This window comes from Nicotiana tabacum, chromosome 7 (assembly GCF_000715075.1).
Source record: "Nicotiana tabacum cultivar K326 chromosome 7, ASM71507v2, whole genome shotgun sequence".
NCBI lineage: Eukaryota > Viridiplantae > Streptophyta > Magnoliopsida > Solanales > Solanaceae > Nicotiana > Nicotiana tabacum.
Genome location: NC_134086.1, coordinates 109417787 through 109437968, shown reverse-complemented (window position 1 = coordinate 109437968; position 20182 = coordinate 109417787). Strand labels below are relative to the sequence as shown.

At 34.8% G+C, this 20182-nt stretch overlaps 1 protein-coding gene and 1 pseudogene across 1 annotated transcript; one reads left to right on the top strand and one right to left on the bottom strand.

Annotated features, from left to right (window-relative positions):
• The first annotated feature begins 1675 nt into the window (after positions 1-1675).
• LOC107801776 (uncharacterized) lies at positions 1676-17562 on the top strand (annotated as a pseudogene).
• Positions 16902-17357, bottom strand: LOC107801775 (uncharacterized protein ycf20-like). Its single transcript, XM_016625163.2, has one exon. It carries the CDS (start codon positions 17355-17357, stop codon positions 16902-16904), a length of 456 nt encoding a protein of 151 aa, XP_016480649.2.
• Positions 17563-20182: the final 2620 nt, after the last annotated feature.

The window sequence follows — 20182 nt, the reverse complement described above, 5'->3', positions numbered from 1 at the left end:
TCTTAATTTCTAGTCGAAGTGAACTTTGGAGGAAAAAAAAGAGCTTCTTTCGCATTCGAATTTATTTGAAGGATCAAGAGCGCTCAACAATGCATTTTAATATGGTCTAGTATTGGAAACTTTATCTCTACTAACTTAAAAACTTATTGGCATTCTAATTTATCTACTCAAAGCATCAAGACTTGAGCTAAACACTTTTTGTACTAATCTGTATATTTATATAAAACAGGGCCTAAGATATATGACATGGCATTCTATATGATTAGAGAAGGTATTTTTTTTTTCCACAATCAAAAGTTTCTTAAGTAAATTTTCAATTAAAGGGTACGACGTTTAACAAACGTTTTTTTCCCCTTTCGTTTCTTTCGCTTTCAAGAGTTAATCAAAATAGGAAAAAAGAATTGATCATTGGTTCTATATAAAACTTTCCGTCTTGCTTAAAACCAACTTCTTAGTTAGCTAAATATTAAATATATAACATGGCTCAGGAAAAGCAAATCAATATCAAAATTGGATTGAATACATATCTTCCTCCTTGAAAGGGGTGACACTCAATAAAAAAAATACTTTTCTTTTCCTTTAAATCAATTTCTATGGCCAGAGATTTAAAAACAATTTCTATGGTATGAACTTATTTTATAGTTCTTTTTTTTGTTGTGCTATGTGTTAGTAGGGGAATGAAGTCTTGGCTCCAAGCAAAGAAAAATTTATCTCTTCTATCTAAGCTTATGTTATTAAAAAATAATTTTTAAATTCACTTATATACCGCACACTTTTTGAACTAATATTGAAGAAAAATGAAAACTTTATCTCCACCAAGTTCAGAAGGTAAAGTATCACCATTCACTAGAGTGAGCACCTGTAAAAATTTGTTGTTGCAATATCTTACATAGTAATCCACCGACCAGTGTGCTCTTCTGGGTTTGATCAAACTTGATTATTAATTCTTCATCTTGATTTTTTAAGTCACTATGTGTTTTTTCTGTTAATAAATATAATAATGGAAGTGATATTTTGTGGACCAAGATGAATATGCTATTGGATAACATGAGGGTCCGAGCTTCAAGATTATTCCAAAGACTCTCATAAAGATGGACAGTCAAGTCACACATCATACAACATTCGAAAAGAACGTCTTCTTTAAGTCTTTCCGAAAGTTTGCCCCATCATACCCTCGTTGCAAGGTACATGCAGTACTTTTCTCAATTTGCATTTAGCATGCTTTTTTAGCATTCATAAATACGTTATTTATAGAAAATTGTGACGTTAATAGGAGTAACATTGCATTTTAATTCAACAAGTCGTGTTGCTCTGCCCTCATAATAATAGCCCCAGCCCTGCTCTATTTATAGTCCTAGGTAGGTGATAGGACGTACATGGTGTTTGGTTGGATAACCTTCAACCTTTAAAAAATAACTTCCGTGAAACATAGAATTATTTTTAAAATAACCACTATGGGAACACCTTTTACAATACAACAAAATCATTTGCTTTAGATGAGTTTGGTCAAGATGAGTTAAATATTGGGTCTAACCCAACCCACCCAACTTGACCCAAATCTTTACAATATTCTCAATTTTTAAACAAATCTATACAATATTCTCACCATAGGGTGATGAAAGCCTACAAATGCCACTATAAATAATGATGTGGAAGAATCCCAGAGTAATTAGTAATGAACAAAAAGAATTACAATGTCAAAACATTATCATTAACAGGTATTATCGAAAATAACTAATGATGAAAATCTGATAGAGAAGGGTGAATTTCATAACTTAATCTATCGGTCAAGTTTGATCAATTGTATCATTACTTATTAGCATTTGTTTTAACTGTTGGATTATAATTGACGTTTGTTTCAAAAGATAGGTGGAAAAATTGAGGAAAAAAAAAACCAAAAAAATCAACCGAATTTCATTTAGAAAAATTTTGCAAAAATTGAAAAATTATTGTAGAAGTGTTTTTAAATTTTCACAGAAACTGAATAATTGGCACTAAGATGAAGTTTCTATATAGAATCATACCTACGGCTACGAACCATATATCTAAACAACTATTTTTTATTTTTTTTTGGGTAATAATATGGCCGGACCAACTGGTATTCAAGATCTGAAATCTTTTCTTTTAGCATAGCCAAGTACGTATCTCTATATCTATATAGTGAACAAGAGATTGAAGCTATAACATGTGTCTAGGTATAACTCTAAGATAGAGCATTTTCATAGGTCAAAGTTGGGCATCATCATGGGTCCATCTGTGCTGATGATTTAAGATGGATTAACTTGGAATAACCCAAACTAGCTTATCTTCAAAACTGTTCTAGCCCAAACTCATAAAAGCTTCGGCGGGATAAGCGGGTCAAATGGGTTTGGGTTACTTTTGACACCCCCTACATATATCCGACCCAACTATTTTTGGGACTGATATTTAATTGGGCAAAAAACATAAATAGACAAATTTTAAGAAAAAATTTCACAAACGTAACAGCAATAAGTATTTTGCATACAAGGCAACTAAATAATTATATTCATAGCATGAGCCATGAAGCTTTAACCCTCTACCTACAATCACGCATCTAAAGTGTTCATTTTCTTAAATATAAAACCAAAGGGTTTCAGCGTTCCATATAATAATGGAGTTGTCATTAATTATGGTTTTATTGGTACTTTCTCTCTATTTCAATTATGATAACGTTTTATTTGGTGGTATAACTGTGAATGCTTGTATAATAGTGCATACTTCAATGAATAAGTGATCTTTATAATATTTACCTATTATACATATTATATAATTTGTATAATACATTAATATTTATTTATTTAATAAGTATATTATGAAGTATAAATTAAATAATATTAGTATAAAATAATATTTATTTGGATATTCATAGTATAAAATTTTTTTCAATATGATAAATATATACGGCGTACATTCGGAATATTAAATTTTATAATATAAAATATACCACATATTTATTGTATAAATATTATATATTTAGAGCACATTGTAGTTGTTTAAATATTATATAATATTACTATTATATATAAAGTATAAAAATGACTCATGAGTACTTCACGTTTAAAGTTGGCGGGGTGAGAAACTAGTAAAAAGGAAGAGAAAATCATGGCATAAAGGATTTTTAAATTTATTATAATAAATTATATTTAAAAAATAACATAAATCTTTAAATTTATTCCAGAAAGATACGATGAATCTGTAACTATTATACTAAAATGTAATAGAATATCAAATTATTAAATAAAAAAATATGGTTATACAATGTACGTTTTATAAATATTTACTGAATTTAAGTTACATTACTTCATACATGATTATAGATCTAAATGTCCAAACAATTAGAAACCTTAAAACTTAAAGAAAAAAAAAATACTAAAATTCCCATTGTGCAACCTTGTTAAAGAGGAGATTACTTTTTAGATATTTTTTTTTCAGAATCTTTGATATATTTGGGTAAATGTTATTTATGGAAGAGAAGAAAAAATTATGGAAGAGAGAGGGAAAAAGAAATGTAATAAAAGTGTATTGATGTAGAGGGATCCCTTAGTTAATGAGTTACTAACGTGAAAGTGCTAAAAAAAAGTAAAAAAAATGTGCCAGTTTTGGAATAAACAAAGATTACTATCATTTATGAGAATAATTTTTAAAAAGGGAGCAACCATGTAAAAATCTCGCATGATGGGGCATAAGCCATTTATTTACTTAGCCCATCTTGACCCACCCAACATCAACACAAACACCCCATTTGTCACCCCTGTTTTATGTATCATCATTAACTATGTTAATGCATTTAAACTTATCTCACGTGGAACAACTTTTTCAATAGCTTTCTTTTTTAGATTCTATGGACTTGAACTAAGTCTATCCTTTAGAATATGCTCTCTTCGGCTTAATTTCCGAAATTAAAACTTGAACGCATGTAATCATCTAATTTATAAACCCATACTCAGCTATTTCCATATTTTTTCAAAAACAAAAATGGATAATCACATTTTTTTAAACCTGAACTTTAGATGTGGTATTTAAGAATAACTAAGAGTAATGCAACACATGCACAAATCTTATTATATATGTGAATGAGAGAAGAGTCCTTGATTTGCAAGAAATTATGAAAAAGAAAACTACACTCTAAATAGGTAAAATGTAAGGTAGCAAGGTAAAAGTAAAGCTTATCCATATTCAAAAGCCTTCTAGTATGGGCATGTTTCAAAGTTTTCATCTGAGAATTAACATTTGAGCAACAACATACGTCGACAAGAAGCTAAATACTTCAAGTTGGTTGCTTTGTGTAAAACTAATTTGCAGGCAAAATTCCAGCAAAGATTGGTAATTTACGAAATTTGCAGCAATTGCATTTGGAGAACAACGGCATTAGGGATGTAAATAGGGCAAGGCAGGGCAAGCCTTGACCCGCTAAAATTTTGACCCCCCTGCCCTGCCCTGCTTAGCCTTTTGTCAGAATTTTGCCATACCTTGCCCCACCCCGCCCTATTAAGCCCTGCCCCATTTAGACCCTTTTTCATTTTTTTCTCTTTAACTTTTATTTTGCAGTATGTTTATCATTTCTTTTACCTTTTCAACTTCCCATTGAAAGAGTTGTTTGTGCATATTGATTGATGAATAATGGTAACGTCTGTCTACTTTTATGAGTAATAAACACTGTTGGGTTTTGTAGTCTGTGTATGAAATTCTGGAGGTTGTCAACTTTGTAGTAAGGAGTAATCATTTTTCCATTTGGCGTTATCTATAACACAAAAAAATGATTTTACTCTATGCATACATTTTGTTGATTCTTGTTAGTTTTGTTTTTAATTGTTTTGAAAAGCAGGGGCTAATCTCACCCTTTACTTGTTTCAATTCTACATCCAATGTCGTAGTAAGGTTTCAAGAAGAATAGTCATTTCCTCTAGCAATTCATCAATTCATGTGGTAGGTAGTAGTCTAAACATAAGTGAAACTGTAATACAATCTGACAGATGGATCAGACGCATCTGTTGAGACAGTAAAACAAGCTAACGACTAACGAAGATGAGATGTAAAGTACGTAGCAGACGATATTATGGCCTATATTGAATCTCAACAGAGCCAACAAAGAGTTGATGCTTTTTGACAAAAGAAGAGAATATTGGATGCAAACGGGATTTGAGACAGTTGCTTAAGCGTAGGATTTTTGGTTGGACACAGTGAGTATGTTTGTGTATGTCTGGGCAGCTTTAGTAGCTAGCTTTGCTAACTTATGGAAGGCAGTTTAGTAAATTTCTTAGGCAGTCTGCACACAAGTGAGTTTGCAGCTAAAATCCTGCCCTGCCCCATTTACTATGTTTTCTGAAAATATGTTTTGACCCGCCCTGCCCTGCCCCATTTACTATTTTCTGAAAATGTGGTTTGGCCTGCCCGCCCCATTTGTCATCCCTAAACCCATACCGCGCAGCATAAGTAACATGGCATCGCTATGGATACTTTATTTCAAGACCAACAATTTAACAGGTAAGTTTCGAGCAATGTGTTGTTGGTTGGCCATCCAGATATACTCTTTCTGAATGGTTTCATGGAAACAAAATTAAAAATAACATTAATCTAAATCTTAGGTGTTATGCCCAAAGAGATTGGGAACCTTCACAAGTTGGAGAAACTTTATTTGCAATTTAATGAACTAAGTGGCTCCATAGCGGAAGAGCTCTTCAATATCTCTACGCTAAGAAGATGTTCCAATAAGGGTAGTCTTCCATCTGCTTCAAGCTACTGGCAAACAAATCAACATTTTCTGAATCTAGGTGATAACAACATAGATGGAGTTATACACAGCTCAATCTCCAATTCTTTAAATCTAAAGGAATTACATCTTAACGGTAACAAATTCAGTGGCCCGCTTCCTAACTCTTTGGGAAATTTGAGACATCTTGAACGTTTGAGGTTGTTCGAAAACAACTTATCATCTCCGCACCTATGTATCTTAACTTCTTTGGCGAACTGCACATCTTTGAAAGAAATAGTGATATCAGATAATCCTCTTAATGGTGTTCTTCCAGATTCCATTGGCAATCTCTCAACTTCTCTTGTACTACTATTTAATTTAGAGGAAACTGAAATTAGGGGAGAAATAACATTAGGAATTGGTAATTTAATTAACGCAAACACTTTGTCCCTATTCGGTAATGACTTGACTGGATCAGTGCCAAGAACATTATGTGATTTACAGAGTCTTCAAGTTTTATGGCTTGATCAGAATAACTTAACTGGACCCTTCCCGGAGTGCCTTTGCAAATTGACGGAATCGGGCTGGGTTGATTTGTCTTATAATCAAATATCGGGTCCAATACCATATTGCATTGGCAATACTGCCTCTTTGAGAAATATTTACCTAAAGTCAAATAGGCTCACTAACATACCCACGAGTCTATGGAGCCTCAAAGATCTTGTAAAACTTGACTTCTCCAATAAATCTTTGGTTGGTTCTTTACCTCCAGATTTCGGAAATTTGAATGCCATAACAGTAGTAGATTTGTCGAGGAATCACCTTTCAGGAAGTATTCCAACCATGGTTAGAGACTTGCAGAAACTAATTTATCTTTCTTTGGCTTTCAATGAGTTACATGGATCTATTCCTGAATCACTCGGAAAAATGATAAGTTTGGAATCGGCGGATCTATCCAGTAACATTCTTTCAGTTATGATTCCAAAATCATTAGAGGCACTTCGGTATATGAAGGATTTCAATGTATCATTTGTTAAGTTTGGCAGAAATGTTTGTCCCACATCGGTGGGAAAAGAAGAGTTGGGGGATTTTTTCCCTATAAAAGAAGGCTTAATGTTTAGGATTTAAACACACCTCTCATTTGCCTTCTTCTTAAGGCATTTGTATCTTCTCTTTTTAGTATTATTTCACTTGTATTTTTGGAATAGAATAAAATATTGGTTGTGTCCGAAGAGTAAGCAAAATTAGCCGAACCTCGTAAATTCTAGTGTTCCTTTTATTGTTGCTTTATTGTCTTATTTATTATTTGGTGGCTGTTATAATTTTTGGTATAGTAGTTGTGACTTATTCACACTATATATATTTGGCTTCCGCAACAATTGGTATCAGAGCCAAGGTACTGTCTAAGTATACTCTGTGGTTGCAGCATAATCTGATCTTCCACATCAGAAAAAATTTATCTTTGTAACTGTGTCAAGGTTCTGTCTTAGTATGCTCTGTGGTTGCAGCTTAGTTTGATCTTCCACACCAGAAAGGAAATAATCTTGATTTGTGTCGTCAGCTATTAAATAATATTTGTGTCAAAATGGGAGACAATAAACAAGAAGAATCTACATCAAGTGTCAATAATACGTCATCGTTGGCATCTTCGCTTATGACAAGAATTGTGTCAAATGCGAAATTTGCGGTAGAAATTTTTGACGGATCAAGACGTTTTGGAATGTGGCAAGGCGAGATTCTAGATGTCCTTTTTCAACAAGGGCTAGATCTTGCCATTGAAGAAAAAAGACCAGATGTTATTGGAGAAGAAGATTGGAGAATTATCAATCGTGTTGCTTGCGGTACCATTCGATCCTACCTTGCTAGAGAGCAGAAATATCCATACACAAAAGAAACTTCTGCAAGTAAATTATGGAAAGCACTGGAGGATAAATTTTTGAAGAAAAACAGTCAAAATAAATTGTACATGAAGAAGAGACTGTTTCACTTCACCTATGTTCCTGGTACCACGATGAATGAACATATCACCAGTTTCAATAAGTTGGTCACAGATTTGCAAAATATGAATACAACTTATGATGATGGTGACTTGGCCTTGATGTTATTGGCGTCACTTCCTGATGAGTACGAGCACCTTGAAACTACTCTACTCCATGGAAATGACGAAGTTTCTCTCAGAGAAGTTTGTTCGGCTTTGTACAGCTATGAACAAAGAAAGCGAGAAAAACAAAAGGGCGGAGAAGGAGAAGCACTGTTTGTGAGGGGTCTTCCTCAAAATCAAACGAGGACAAAGAAGAGAAGATCCAAGTCAAGATCCAGACCCAACAAAGATGAATGTGCCTTTTGTCGAGAAAAGGGGCACTGGAAGAAAGACTATCCGAAGTTGAAGAATAAGGCCAAACATAACAATGGAAAGGCCATTATGGATTCAAATGTAGCTGATTGTGATGATTTAGACTTCTCATTAGTTACAACAGAGTCATCAACATCATCAGACATATGGTTGATGGACTCGGCTTGTAGCCATCATATGTGTCCCAATAGGGACTGGTTTGTGGAATTTCAAGAAGGAGAATATGGAGTCATCCACACAGCGGATAACAACCCTCTTACCTCATATGGCATTGGTTCAATACGATTAAGGAACCATGATGGAATGATCAGAACATTAACAGATGTTCGATTTGTACCGGATTTGAAGAAGAATCTCATCTCTGTAGGAGCCCTAGAATCAAAAGGGTTCAAAATCATTGCAGAAAATGGAGTGATGAGAGTATGCTCTGGTGCACTAGTGGTAATGAAGGCTAATCGGAAGAATAATAATATGTACCGCTATCGTGGCAGTACAGTTATTGGGACAACGACAGTGACATCCAGTGACGACAAAGAGGCAGAAGCAACCAAGCTATGGCACATGCGCTTGGGACATGCTGGAGGAAAATCCTTGAAAACTCTATCAGATCAAGGATTGTTAAAAGGAGTAAAGGCTTGCAACTTGGAGTTTTGTGAGCATTGTGTCAAAGGGAAACAGACAAGGGTTAAATTTGGTACAACGATCCATAATACTAAAGGCATTTTGGATTATGTACACTCTGATGTTTGGGGTCCTTCCAAAACACCTTCATTGGGTGGGAAGCACTATTTTGTAACCTTTGTTGATGATTTTTCCCGAAGAGTGTGGGTATCTACAATGAAAAGCAAAGATGAAGTGCTGGGAATTTTTCTCAAATGGAAGACGATGGTGGAGAATCAAACAGGCAGGAGGATCAAGTGTATTCGCACAGACAATGGAGGTGAATACAAAAATGATCATTTCAATAAAGTCTGTGAAAATGATGGCATCATCCGACACTTCACTGTTAGACATACACCACAATAGAATGGAGTGGCAGAACGTATGAACCGGACCTTGCTGGAGAAGGTATGGTGTATGTTGTCCAATGCTGGCTTGGGCAAAGAATTTTGGGTTGAGGCAATTACATATGCATGCCACCCCATTAATCGTCTACCATCTGCTGCTATTGATGGCAAGACACCATTTGAAAAATGGCATGGAAAGCCTGCTGTAGATTATGACTCTTTGCACGTGTTTGGCTCAACTGCATATTATCATGTGACAGAGTCAAAATTGGATCCAAGGGCAAAGAAGACTATTTTTATGGGAATTACTTCTGGAGTCAAAGGATATCGCTTATGGTGTCCTATGACAAAGAAAGTAATATTCAGCAGGGATGTTACCTTTGATGAATCTGCTATGGTAAATAAGGTAACAGAAGATACCAAACAAAATGAAGGTGCTTCTAAGCAGGTGGAGTTTGAGGGAAAATTTATTTTTCCTACATAAGAAGTAGAGGAGGAAACAAATGAAAATTACCCTCTGGAAGGAGAGCCAGTAGAGGAGATTCCAACTTAGGAACCTCAACAACAACTTGAATCAATAGCAACCAGTAGGCCAAAAAGAACAATAACGAAACATGTTCGACTCATAGAGACGGTTGCTTGTGCAACCTCAATTGTAGCTGATGATGTTCCTACTACTTATAAAGATGATGTCCAAAGTTCAGAAGAAGATAAGTGGATGATTGCCATGAATGATGAAATACAGTCCCTTCATCAGAATCATACATGGAGATTGGCCAATCTCCCGAAGGGAAAGAAAGCAATTGGGTGCAAATGGGGTATTTGCAAAGAAAGAAGGATTTCCTAACCAAGTAGATGTTCGCTACAAAGCAAGATTGGTGGCCAAAGGATATGTTCAAAAGGAGGGAATTGATTACAATGAAGTGTTTTCTCCAGTTGTAAAACATTCCTCCATTAGAATTATGTTGGCTTTGGTAGCACAATTGGATTTGGAACTAGTTCAGATGGATGTAAAAACTGCATTTTTACATGGAAACTTGGAGGAGGAAATCTACATGACTCAGCCAGAAGGATTCAAAGTTGCTGGAAAAGAAAATATGGTGTGCAAACTTGAAAAATTGTTGTACGGATTGAAACAATCTTCTAGACAATGGTACAAGCGATTTGACGAGTTTATGTTGCGGCAAGGGTACAAGAGAAGCAAATACGATCATTGTGTGTATTTGCACAAGCTTAAAGATGGTTCCTTTGTATATCTTCTCCTATATGTTGGTGATATGTTGATAGCTTCCAAGAATTTGGAAGAAATTGATAAGTTGAAGATTCAACTGAAGAAGGAGTTCGAGATGAAGGATTTGGGTGAGGCAAAGAAAATTCTTGGCATAGAGATAATTAGAGATAGACGTTCAAAGAAACTCTGTTTATCTCAAAAGGAATATTTGAAGAGAGTACTTCAACGTTTTGGCATAGATGACAAGACTAAGCCAGTTAGTACTCCACTTGCTTCCCATTTTAAGCTAAGTACTACTATGTCGCCAATGGATGAAGCTGAACGAGAGTATATGTCAAAGGTACCATACGCAAATGCTGGTGGTAGCTTGATGTATGCAATGGTCTGTACGAGACCTGACATTTCACAAGCTGTTGGAGTTATTAGCAGATATATGCATAATCCAAGAAAGGAACATTGACAAGCTGTGAAGTGGATTCTACGGTATATTCATAATACTGTAGATGTTGGGTTAGTTTTTGAGCAGGAAGACAATCAGTCTGTAGTTGGATATTGTGATTCAGATTTTGCGGGTGATCTGGACAAACGAAGATCAACTACTAGTTATGTGTTTACTTTTGCAAAGGCACCAGTTAGTTGGAAGTCTACTTTGCAGTCAACAGTTGCTTTGTCTACAACAGAGGCAGAGTATATGGCTATTACAGAGGTTGTGAAGGAGGCAATTTGGCTTCAAGGATTGCTAAAGGAGCTTGGTGTTGAACAAAAAGGTATCACAATTTTTTGTGATAGTCAAAGTGCTATTCAATTAGCGAAGAACCAAGTTTATCATGCAAGGACGAAGCACATTGATGTTCGGTACCATTTCGTACGAGAAATCATAGAAGAAGGTGGAGTCATGGTGAAGAAAATTCATACTACGGAGAATCCTGCTGATATGCTGACAAAGGTGGTGACTGCGGTCAAGTTTCAACATTGTTTAGATTTGATCAACATTGTTGAAAACTGAAGATTGAAGATGAAGACACAATCAAAATTTGTTATTGAGAGAAAATTGAAGATGTGGAATTTTACCAAGGTGGAGATTTGTTAAGTTTGGTAGAAATGTTTGTCCCACATCGGTGGGAAAAGAAGAGTTGGGGGGATTTTCCCCATATAAAAGAAGGCCTAATGTTTAGGATTTAAACACACCTCTCATTTGCCTTCTTATCTTCTTAAGACATTTGTATCTTCTCTCTTTAGTATTATTTCACTTGTATTTTTGGAGTGGAATAAAATATTGGTCGTGTCCGAGGAGTAGGCAAAATTAGCCGAACCTCATAAATTCTGGTGTTCCTTTTATTGTTGCTTTATTGTCTTATTTATTATTTGGTGGCTGTCATAATTTTTGGTATAGTAGTTGTGACTTATTCACACTATATACATTTGGCTTCCGCAACATCATTCAATATATTAGAAGGTGAAATCCCAAGTAAAGGACCTTTTTTCAATTTCACCTCCCAATCTTTTATGGGAAATGAAGAGTTATGTGGTGGTTTCCTTTTCTAACCTTGTACGGCTAGGCCTGTTCATCACTCATGGAGAAGCAGATTCTGCTGATTGTACTTGTCCCATTATCGGTTTCATTAATGAGAGTTGGCTCAATTGTTGTGTTCGTGTTCTGGAGACGTAGAAATGTCCAACCCAAGTCGAATCTTTACCTACAACAACGATACTAGCCAGGATTTCATACATTGAAATTGAAAGGGCAACTCAGGGGTTCAACCAATGCAACTTGCTAGGACATGGAGGTTTCAATTCTGTTTACAAGGGCATCTTTGCGAATGGGATAGTTTTGGCAATCAGAGTGTTTAATTTACAGATTGAAGGTGCATTTAAGAGTTTTGATACTGAATGTGACACAAAATTACATGAAAGAAGGCTCCAGAATAGCCAGTTACAATAACATTCCAAGCATCTCAATAAAGTCTAAATATTGGTCTACATTCTCCATAATACTGCTCTTACACCAGAAATACAAATTATGCAGACAATTGTTCTTAATTCTAGAGATATATCTTCTTTGTCCTTCAAAGCATCGCTTGTTTCTTTCCAGCCATAAAGTCCAAAAGATGCATAGAGGAATGGTATTCCAAAATTGCTGCTATCTTTTAGCTATTCTTTGACTCTGCCAGCTCTCCAGCAAACTCCTAACATTGTGGGGCATTACCCAGGATACTCCACAGATATTCAAGAAAAGATCCCAACACTGCCTTGAGATTTCACAATGTAGAAGAAGGTGATTTGTAGTTTCCTGGTCTCTTTCACATAGATAACATCTATTACTTAGTGCAAAGCCTCTTTTCTGCAGATTATCTTGGGTCAAACAAGCTCCCATAGTAGTAATCCACCCGAAACATGCCACCTTTACATGTGCTTTAGTCTTCCAGAGTATTTTCCATGGCCAATCAGATTCCCAGTGTCCTATCTGTTGTTGTAGTAAATTGTAACAACTCTTGACTGCGAACTTCTTATCCCTACTTGCAATCCAAATCAACGAATCCCTCTTGTTTTCTTCCACAGCAACAACATCCAATTGCTGTAATAACTGACATATGTCATCCATCTCCCAATCATTTAGACCTCTTCTGCAATTAATTTGCCAACCAGTAGTAGAGTAAAATTCTGCAACAGTTCACGTTTTGTTAGTTGAGCAACTGAATAATGTTGGAAACTTCGCCATAGAAATCTTACCAAAGTTATGAGCAGTTGTACTAACATGGATTTTAAAGCATTTCTTCTAGAGTACATGCCCAATGGAAGCCTAGAGCAATTGTTACATTCTGATGATTACTTCTTGAATATGATCCAAAGATTAGACATAATGCATCAGCTTTGGAATATCTCCATCATGAGTCATGGTTATGCAACAGTCGTTGTACATCGCGACTTGAAGCCTAGTAACGTCTTGCTAGACGAAAGGCTGGTTGGACATGTGAGTGACTTTGGCCTGACCAAGTTATTAGGAGAAGGAGAATCTATTGCTCATACCAATACACTTGCAACGATGGGCTATATTGCACCAGGTAACTTTCTTTTTTGTCTTTTATTATCGAATATAAAGTGCTAATGTATCAAATAGTACGTAATCTTTTTTTCCCTAGTTTTATGTAATATATCACAGATTCACGAAAAAATGATATTGAAAACATCGAAATATAGAGCTCATTTGGCTTAAGCTAAAATAGGAATGTAGCTTTTAAGCACCAAGTGCTGAAAAATATTTTTTAAGTGCTGAAACTGATTTCATGAACAAGAAATTACACGGTTAGATAGAAGTGCTGAGACTGAAACAAACAGTTGATGTGTTTGTTAGAAAAGTGCTTATAAGCATTTTCTCTATTAAAATGACCAAAATGCCATTAAATATGTTGGTATTAAACAATAGATTATTGCAAGACTTTTCATTTCCAATACAAATTATCATATCTTCCATTTCATTTTTAAGTTTTAAATTGAATAGATAAAATTATCTTGAATGAATATAAGTTATTTATCGAAATAACATAGTAGTAATTAACATATCTTTTGGCTTAAAAGTACAAGACTTTTAAATAGGTTTTTTTTTGGCTTGCCAAGCATAAATATCTTATTTGCTAGTTTTAATGTAACATATCACAGATTTTGCATGAAAAAAAGGGTATTGAGAATGTGGAAATTTGACAATGTCAAACTCTATATTCATGCATCTACGACAATTATAAAAAATAAAAATGAAAACTGTAAGTTTTTTTGTGTCATTTGACTGTCTAACGCTTGGTTCATTCCCGTTCTACCTTCAATTTTTTTTATTTAAAATTTATCTACGCAAGATAGATTTAACTTTTTTATTTTTAATATCTTCCAAATACAAAGATATTACTTTCGTTTATTTATTTAATTTGTTAAGAAACTAATTTACTCTAGTAAAATTGGATCAGAGTATGGATCAGTAGGATTAGTTTCTAGAAGATGTGATGTGTACAGCTACGGCATAATGCTCATGGAAACATTCACAAGAAAAAAGCCATATGATGAAATGTTTCAAGAAAATTTGAGCATGAGGAGTTAGGTCTGTAATTCAATACCTGCAACACCAGAGGATATTTTTAATGTCGCCTTATTGGGACCAGAAGAGATTGATTTCAAGAAAAAGGTGCATTATGTCCTCTATTTTGGAGTTGGCTTTGAATTATACCGTTGAATCTCTTAATGAGAGGCTGAACATGAAAGATGTCCTGTCAAATATCAAGAAGATCAAGCTGGAATTTCTTCGCAAATGATGTAGCAAGGTTAAAAAAAAAAAAGAAATTAGCAAGGTTTATGTGATGGTAAGTATCCAGTTTTTTCATCGATATTCTATGTCGTCTGGATAAAAATAATTATTTTCTTGTATATACCATATATAAATGTAGAAAATGAGCTTTTTTTTTCCCAAACAAATATATCCCTTGTAGTAAAACTAAATTGAAGGACATCTTTTTAAAGAGTCTTAATTTAAGAAGGCAAAAACAAAGTCCAATGAAACTAAGAAAAAATTTTAAAGTTAAAAAATTTAAGAGTTTCATTTATCAAAGGAAAAATATGAAAATAACTCAAGTCTCTGTTACTATTAGTATATTTTTGCGTTTGTAACCATAATGAATGAGCCAACTATAGTTTGATCCCCTTTAATTTTGAACATGTAGTGCCGCCTTTTCCTACTCGGTGACACCAATTGAGATGACAACCAATATTTGGCGCGAGATTTGGACTTTTCTCGTTCATTGTGCTTTTCTCTGGTGCGTGTTTAAGGTTTATGTGTAAGTGTGTACTGAAGTTGGCATAGAAGAATGCCTTGTATAATATTGATGATCATATTATGTAGAATCAGCTTCAAGAGTCGACGAAGAGCAGTGTAAAATGTTGAACTACAAGCTATAGGCTCTTTTGGTTACCAAGTTGGATGGAGTTGTTCCAATTAATAGCTTGACTGCAGATTGAAAGCACAGATACAGTCCAGATTTTCCACTCTCACAAGTCACAATTGAAATTGAGACTTAAAACCCAAATATTTAAGGTGGGTCCTAATTGGTGAAAAAAACTAAAAGAATGAAAAACTCCTTTCCCAAGTACTTAGATCACCCGCCCAATCACTAACACTTGGCAACTAAAATCCACTGACTCCAAGAAGAAAGCAATTTCCAGTAAAAATTCCAACATTGACTTAGACCAAGTAGCAGTTAGTAACAAGCATAAAAAATCAGAAACAACTTTGGGTTCGTTTCTACATCATTTGGCTTAGGTTTCGTACATTTGTTAATCCTCCAATATTGACTCTCAACAGATCAAAAAGTTTCTTTATTTCAATTTTCAATAGTTTCTGTCATTTGCAGAACAAATTTGTCTTCTCACTAACAAAGACAGCATGACAGCTCCTATAATCACATACAAAAGCTTCACTCTCTTTGTGGTTCAGTATGTTAGCGGTATCTTCATTAATCTCATAACTCAAAAACCAGAGATATGCTCACTGAGAACCATGCACCTCTTTTTTCTTGAACCGTTGGTCTTTGGCCAACTGGTTTGCTTAGCCATGGCAAAAACCAATATCACCACTAATCAATTCTCCCCTCTTACCCTGAAGGCTCAAATCACTTCAGACCCTCAAGGTGTCTTGGCAAAAAATTGATCTACTTTTATTCCAGTTTGCCACTGGTTTGGAATCACTTGCAGCGCTCGCCACAAGAGAGCAAGTAAAATAGATGTTTCTAACATGGGTGATGGGTCTTGGAGGTACCATTCCTAACGAATTAGGAAAACTATATTTTCTTATTTCTCATGATACGAGTGTCAACTTTTTGCATGAGGATTTGCCAAAAGAGTTGGTCAATTTATGACGACGAGGCAGCGGCAAACTAGATTATAACAGCTTCAATGGGTAGCTACCATTGTGGTTGGTTTCTTGAACAGGATTCAAGTTTTGACTCTAAGAAATGAAGGTTTCTATGGCCCTCTTTTCCAAATTGTCAAGCCTTGAGGTTTTGGACCTGTCTTATATTGAAATTCCAGAGGGTGAGACTAACACAACTAATGGATATCCAAAGCAGGTTCTTCCAGCTTCTCAAACAATGCAGTACACCTGAGAACGACCACAAGTTCCGCAAAATCTTGATGGACCCTATCTACTGACCAGTAGACTTCACAAGACCCGGCTCTGTTACTTTTTTCCTACAATCTTTTTCGAAACAGATGTTGATTAGCAAAAAGAAAAGGATGTTGTAGTAGAACTATTTTGCAGTAATGGGTGCACAATTAGCCATTAGGGCCAGGATGAATGCAGTATAGAAGCTACGGCTTAGACCCTGTATATGTATTATGAAATCTACTAGACCATGTAACTCAAATAGTCAGTGGGTTCGGTGACATTGCCCATAAAGTTTAAATCTTGGATCTGCCCCTAACCGTTGCACCGCTTTAAAATGGTGACATTACATAATGCTTTAATTTCCATCAATATGTTGATCTTTCATAAGAGATATACAACAATAGGGGGGAAACTACAAGGTAAAAACTTACTGCTGCAAAACTGGGGCAATTAGTTCAGCTGGCAAGTTTGAAAGCATCAATGAACAGACCATAAGTAAAACCCATCTTGAAGTTATTCAAAAGAGCAATAGGAAAAGTCACTTTAGGCCGACTGTAATAGAACCGCATCACAACATACTCGGTAATTAAGACGCAGACTACAGCAGCAATGACATCATTGACTCCTAAAGCACCAAAAGATAGAGAAATTGTCTGAGCCACATAAAATCCACCCAGCAATGACATACCTCCAAATAGTGCCCTCCTTGATGGGCTTTTAAAATAATTTCTTGAAATCTCTGGCGCGACACGAATAATATCAACCAGTCGCCGAGGCCCTCCGCCATTATCTTGCAAAGCCTCAACTCTGAATAATCGTATCGGAATAGATGCCTCATTTGCCCTAGTTAAAGTCCCAATTTTGGATCTGATAAGGGTTGCTGGAGATGTGAAAGCCAGAGAATTTACCATTTTTTATGTCTTCTCTGCAATTAAATGAGTCAGCAACTACAAGGCATAAGAACATGAAACCCAATCCTCTAATCAATTCAAAGGAATTTTAGATTCATGACCTCAGACACCTAAAAAGCTTTTGTTTTCCTTAAATGCCCCCAATAAAGACGCTAGCAGCACTTTAACCCGAGGAGTTTTTTGTCTTTTCAAAAAAAAAAGAAAACCCAGCTATGGATCTTCCCCTTCTTTCAGGTACCTTTGTTCAACAAAAACGATGGATTCTTTCTTCACGATTCCAAACCGATTTTCACAAGACGATTAATTTGAAGGGAAGTTTATTCTTAGAATCTGTTGAGTTGCACCACACGGCGGATGTGAATATTCACTCTTTTTCGTGATTTAATTTTTGGATTTGAGACAGAGCCGTATCTAGGAATTGAAGGTGGCGGATGACATATTTACTTTAATGCATTGATTATAATGAATGTATATTCGGTTCCTTCCATCTCTTCCAAGTTTATTCAAGTCAACTTAATAGATTTTTTATTTACAAATATGAAAATTACATATTTTATACATCAAAAAATAGGACCAGACATATATCGGGTAAAACTGATAACTTAAACCATTAATTATTTATTGAGCTATCGGTATTGGATTATTGAGTTAACGGTTCGTTAACTGCTTGAAATTTTTTTACTATTGAGTTATCGGTTCAGGTCTCGGTTTGCCGATTTTGTTAATGAATTAATCGATAACCCAATAAGAATCAATGAAATTACTACTTTATCCCTAAGTATATACATATATTAGGGGTTCACTTCATTCTTTCCTATTTATGTGTCCGATTGTGTTTTTAGTTGTAAAAAATTGTAATCTTGAAGATAACAATGTTGAAATCAATTGTTTGTTTAGCGTTTCTTTGTGACTTTTCTTATGTGATCGATTTAATGAATTAAGTGTTTTAAAAATCTTTTAGGATTGACTAGCAAATAAAGTAAATTCAAAAACTTAACGTGCTTATGGGATTTGATTAAGTTCATTAGATTTTTGGTTAGGGTAGGTTTGACTTCTAAGAAAAATAAATTTCAAGAGCTGATCCTTTCCTTTCTTTTTTGGGGTCTGAAATTGTTCGGTTCTGCTGTAGGTTTCAGTTCTTCTTTTTTTTGCTTAACTCCAGTGAATTATCTTTTCTTTTTTGCTTAACTCTTGATTGAGTTATCTTATTGGGTAAACCGATAACCGAACCGACAATGATCGATAACCGATTAACCAATACCCGATAATCGATATCTTATCGATTTATCAAATTTATAAACCGATAATCGATATGTTAAACCGATAATACCCATAACCGAACCGAACCGATCAATGTCCAGCCCTATCAAAAAACAAATAGAATCAACATTTTGTACAATATATCACATTTCTATTATTAATAATACAAGTAAAATTAACATTTTCACTAGTGGAATTATACAACAACAACAACCTCTCGGTTGGAAGTGGGGGTTGCTTACCATCAGAGCAACCCATCTTGCTCTTGGGTAGAGAGAGATAGACCCCCGTCATCCTTCCCTCCAAGAACTTCCCACCTTGCTCTTGGGGAGACTCGAACTCACAACCTCTCGATTGGAAGTGGGGGTTGCTTACCATCAGAGCAACCCATAAATTGAAAATAAATTGTCACATGTAAAATTAATAGTAATATTTTTTATTTAGAGAATCACACCGTCTCTATTAAAGAAAAATTTCACAAGTAAAACAACACAATTGGATAAGAGAACTACACCAATTCAGAATAAGAAAAATAGTAAAAGCATCTTCAATAGTTAAACAAAACTCCATAAGCAAACGTAAATTTCGATAATTTACAAGTCCCCAAAACTCAAAACCAAAAATTTTATGGCTTTTTTGTACAATACGTATGAAATTTTCCTTACAATTTAAAAGTAAACAGTTTTAAACTTTACACAACCATAGACAAGTACAAAATTATGATATGGTAAACAAAATAAATTATAAAATAGGAATTTGATCTCAATCCAAAATTTTCATCGAGACCCAAGTTTTTCAGATTTAAAAGAAAAAGACTTAGATATTTGAGATTAAAAGCAATACTTTTATTTACCCACACCGAGTATTTACATCAAATTGTACTAATTTACTATGTCTACATTACATCCTTTGAGTGCGGTCCTTCTCGGACCATGTGTGAACAAAAGATGTTTTGTGCATCGGGCTACCCTTTTTTAACCATGGTTAAGTGATAAATTAGTATGAGAATATGTATCAATTAACTATAGTTTAGTGTTAAATATATCTTTAAATACATATGTCGTATATTTATTGGATTGGCGGTACGGATAAGTATTTACCTTGGAACATGAGCCCTACACGCAATCAAACCTTGCAGAACGTCATGACAACCATGACACCTTTGTTGAGTTTGAGACTGCAGGTGGCAAGATTAATTATTTAACTTTGTTTAAGAAAATTTCAGCATACGTATATAAATTTTTTGCCAACCTAACGGGTGCCATGCCGCCCTCACCTAGAAGGGTGGATCCACCACTGGTCTGAGTTATTGTACAAATTGTAGTATTTCTTATTAAGCTCGTAAACACCTTCTATAATTTGTCATATATTTCTTAAGGGTATAGCCAGGTAATATATTTATATCAAACCAAGTAGATTCACTATGGTTAAGTGATTTAATAAAATAATAATATGCATTAATTAACCATGAAAGTAATAAATTAATTCATGATTCTATTAGTTTGATGCTATGAACGTGAAGTGCAAGTAAGTTTTTATCGAATACCGAGTGTTTGGTGAACTTA

What these genes read in the sequence shown, in the direction of transcription:
- LOC107801775 (XM_016625163.2), bottom strand. Translation starts at nt 17,357, where the DNA reads ATGGTAAATTCTCTGGCTTTCACATCTCCAGCAACCCTTATCAGATCC.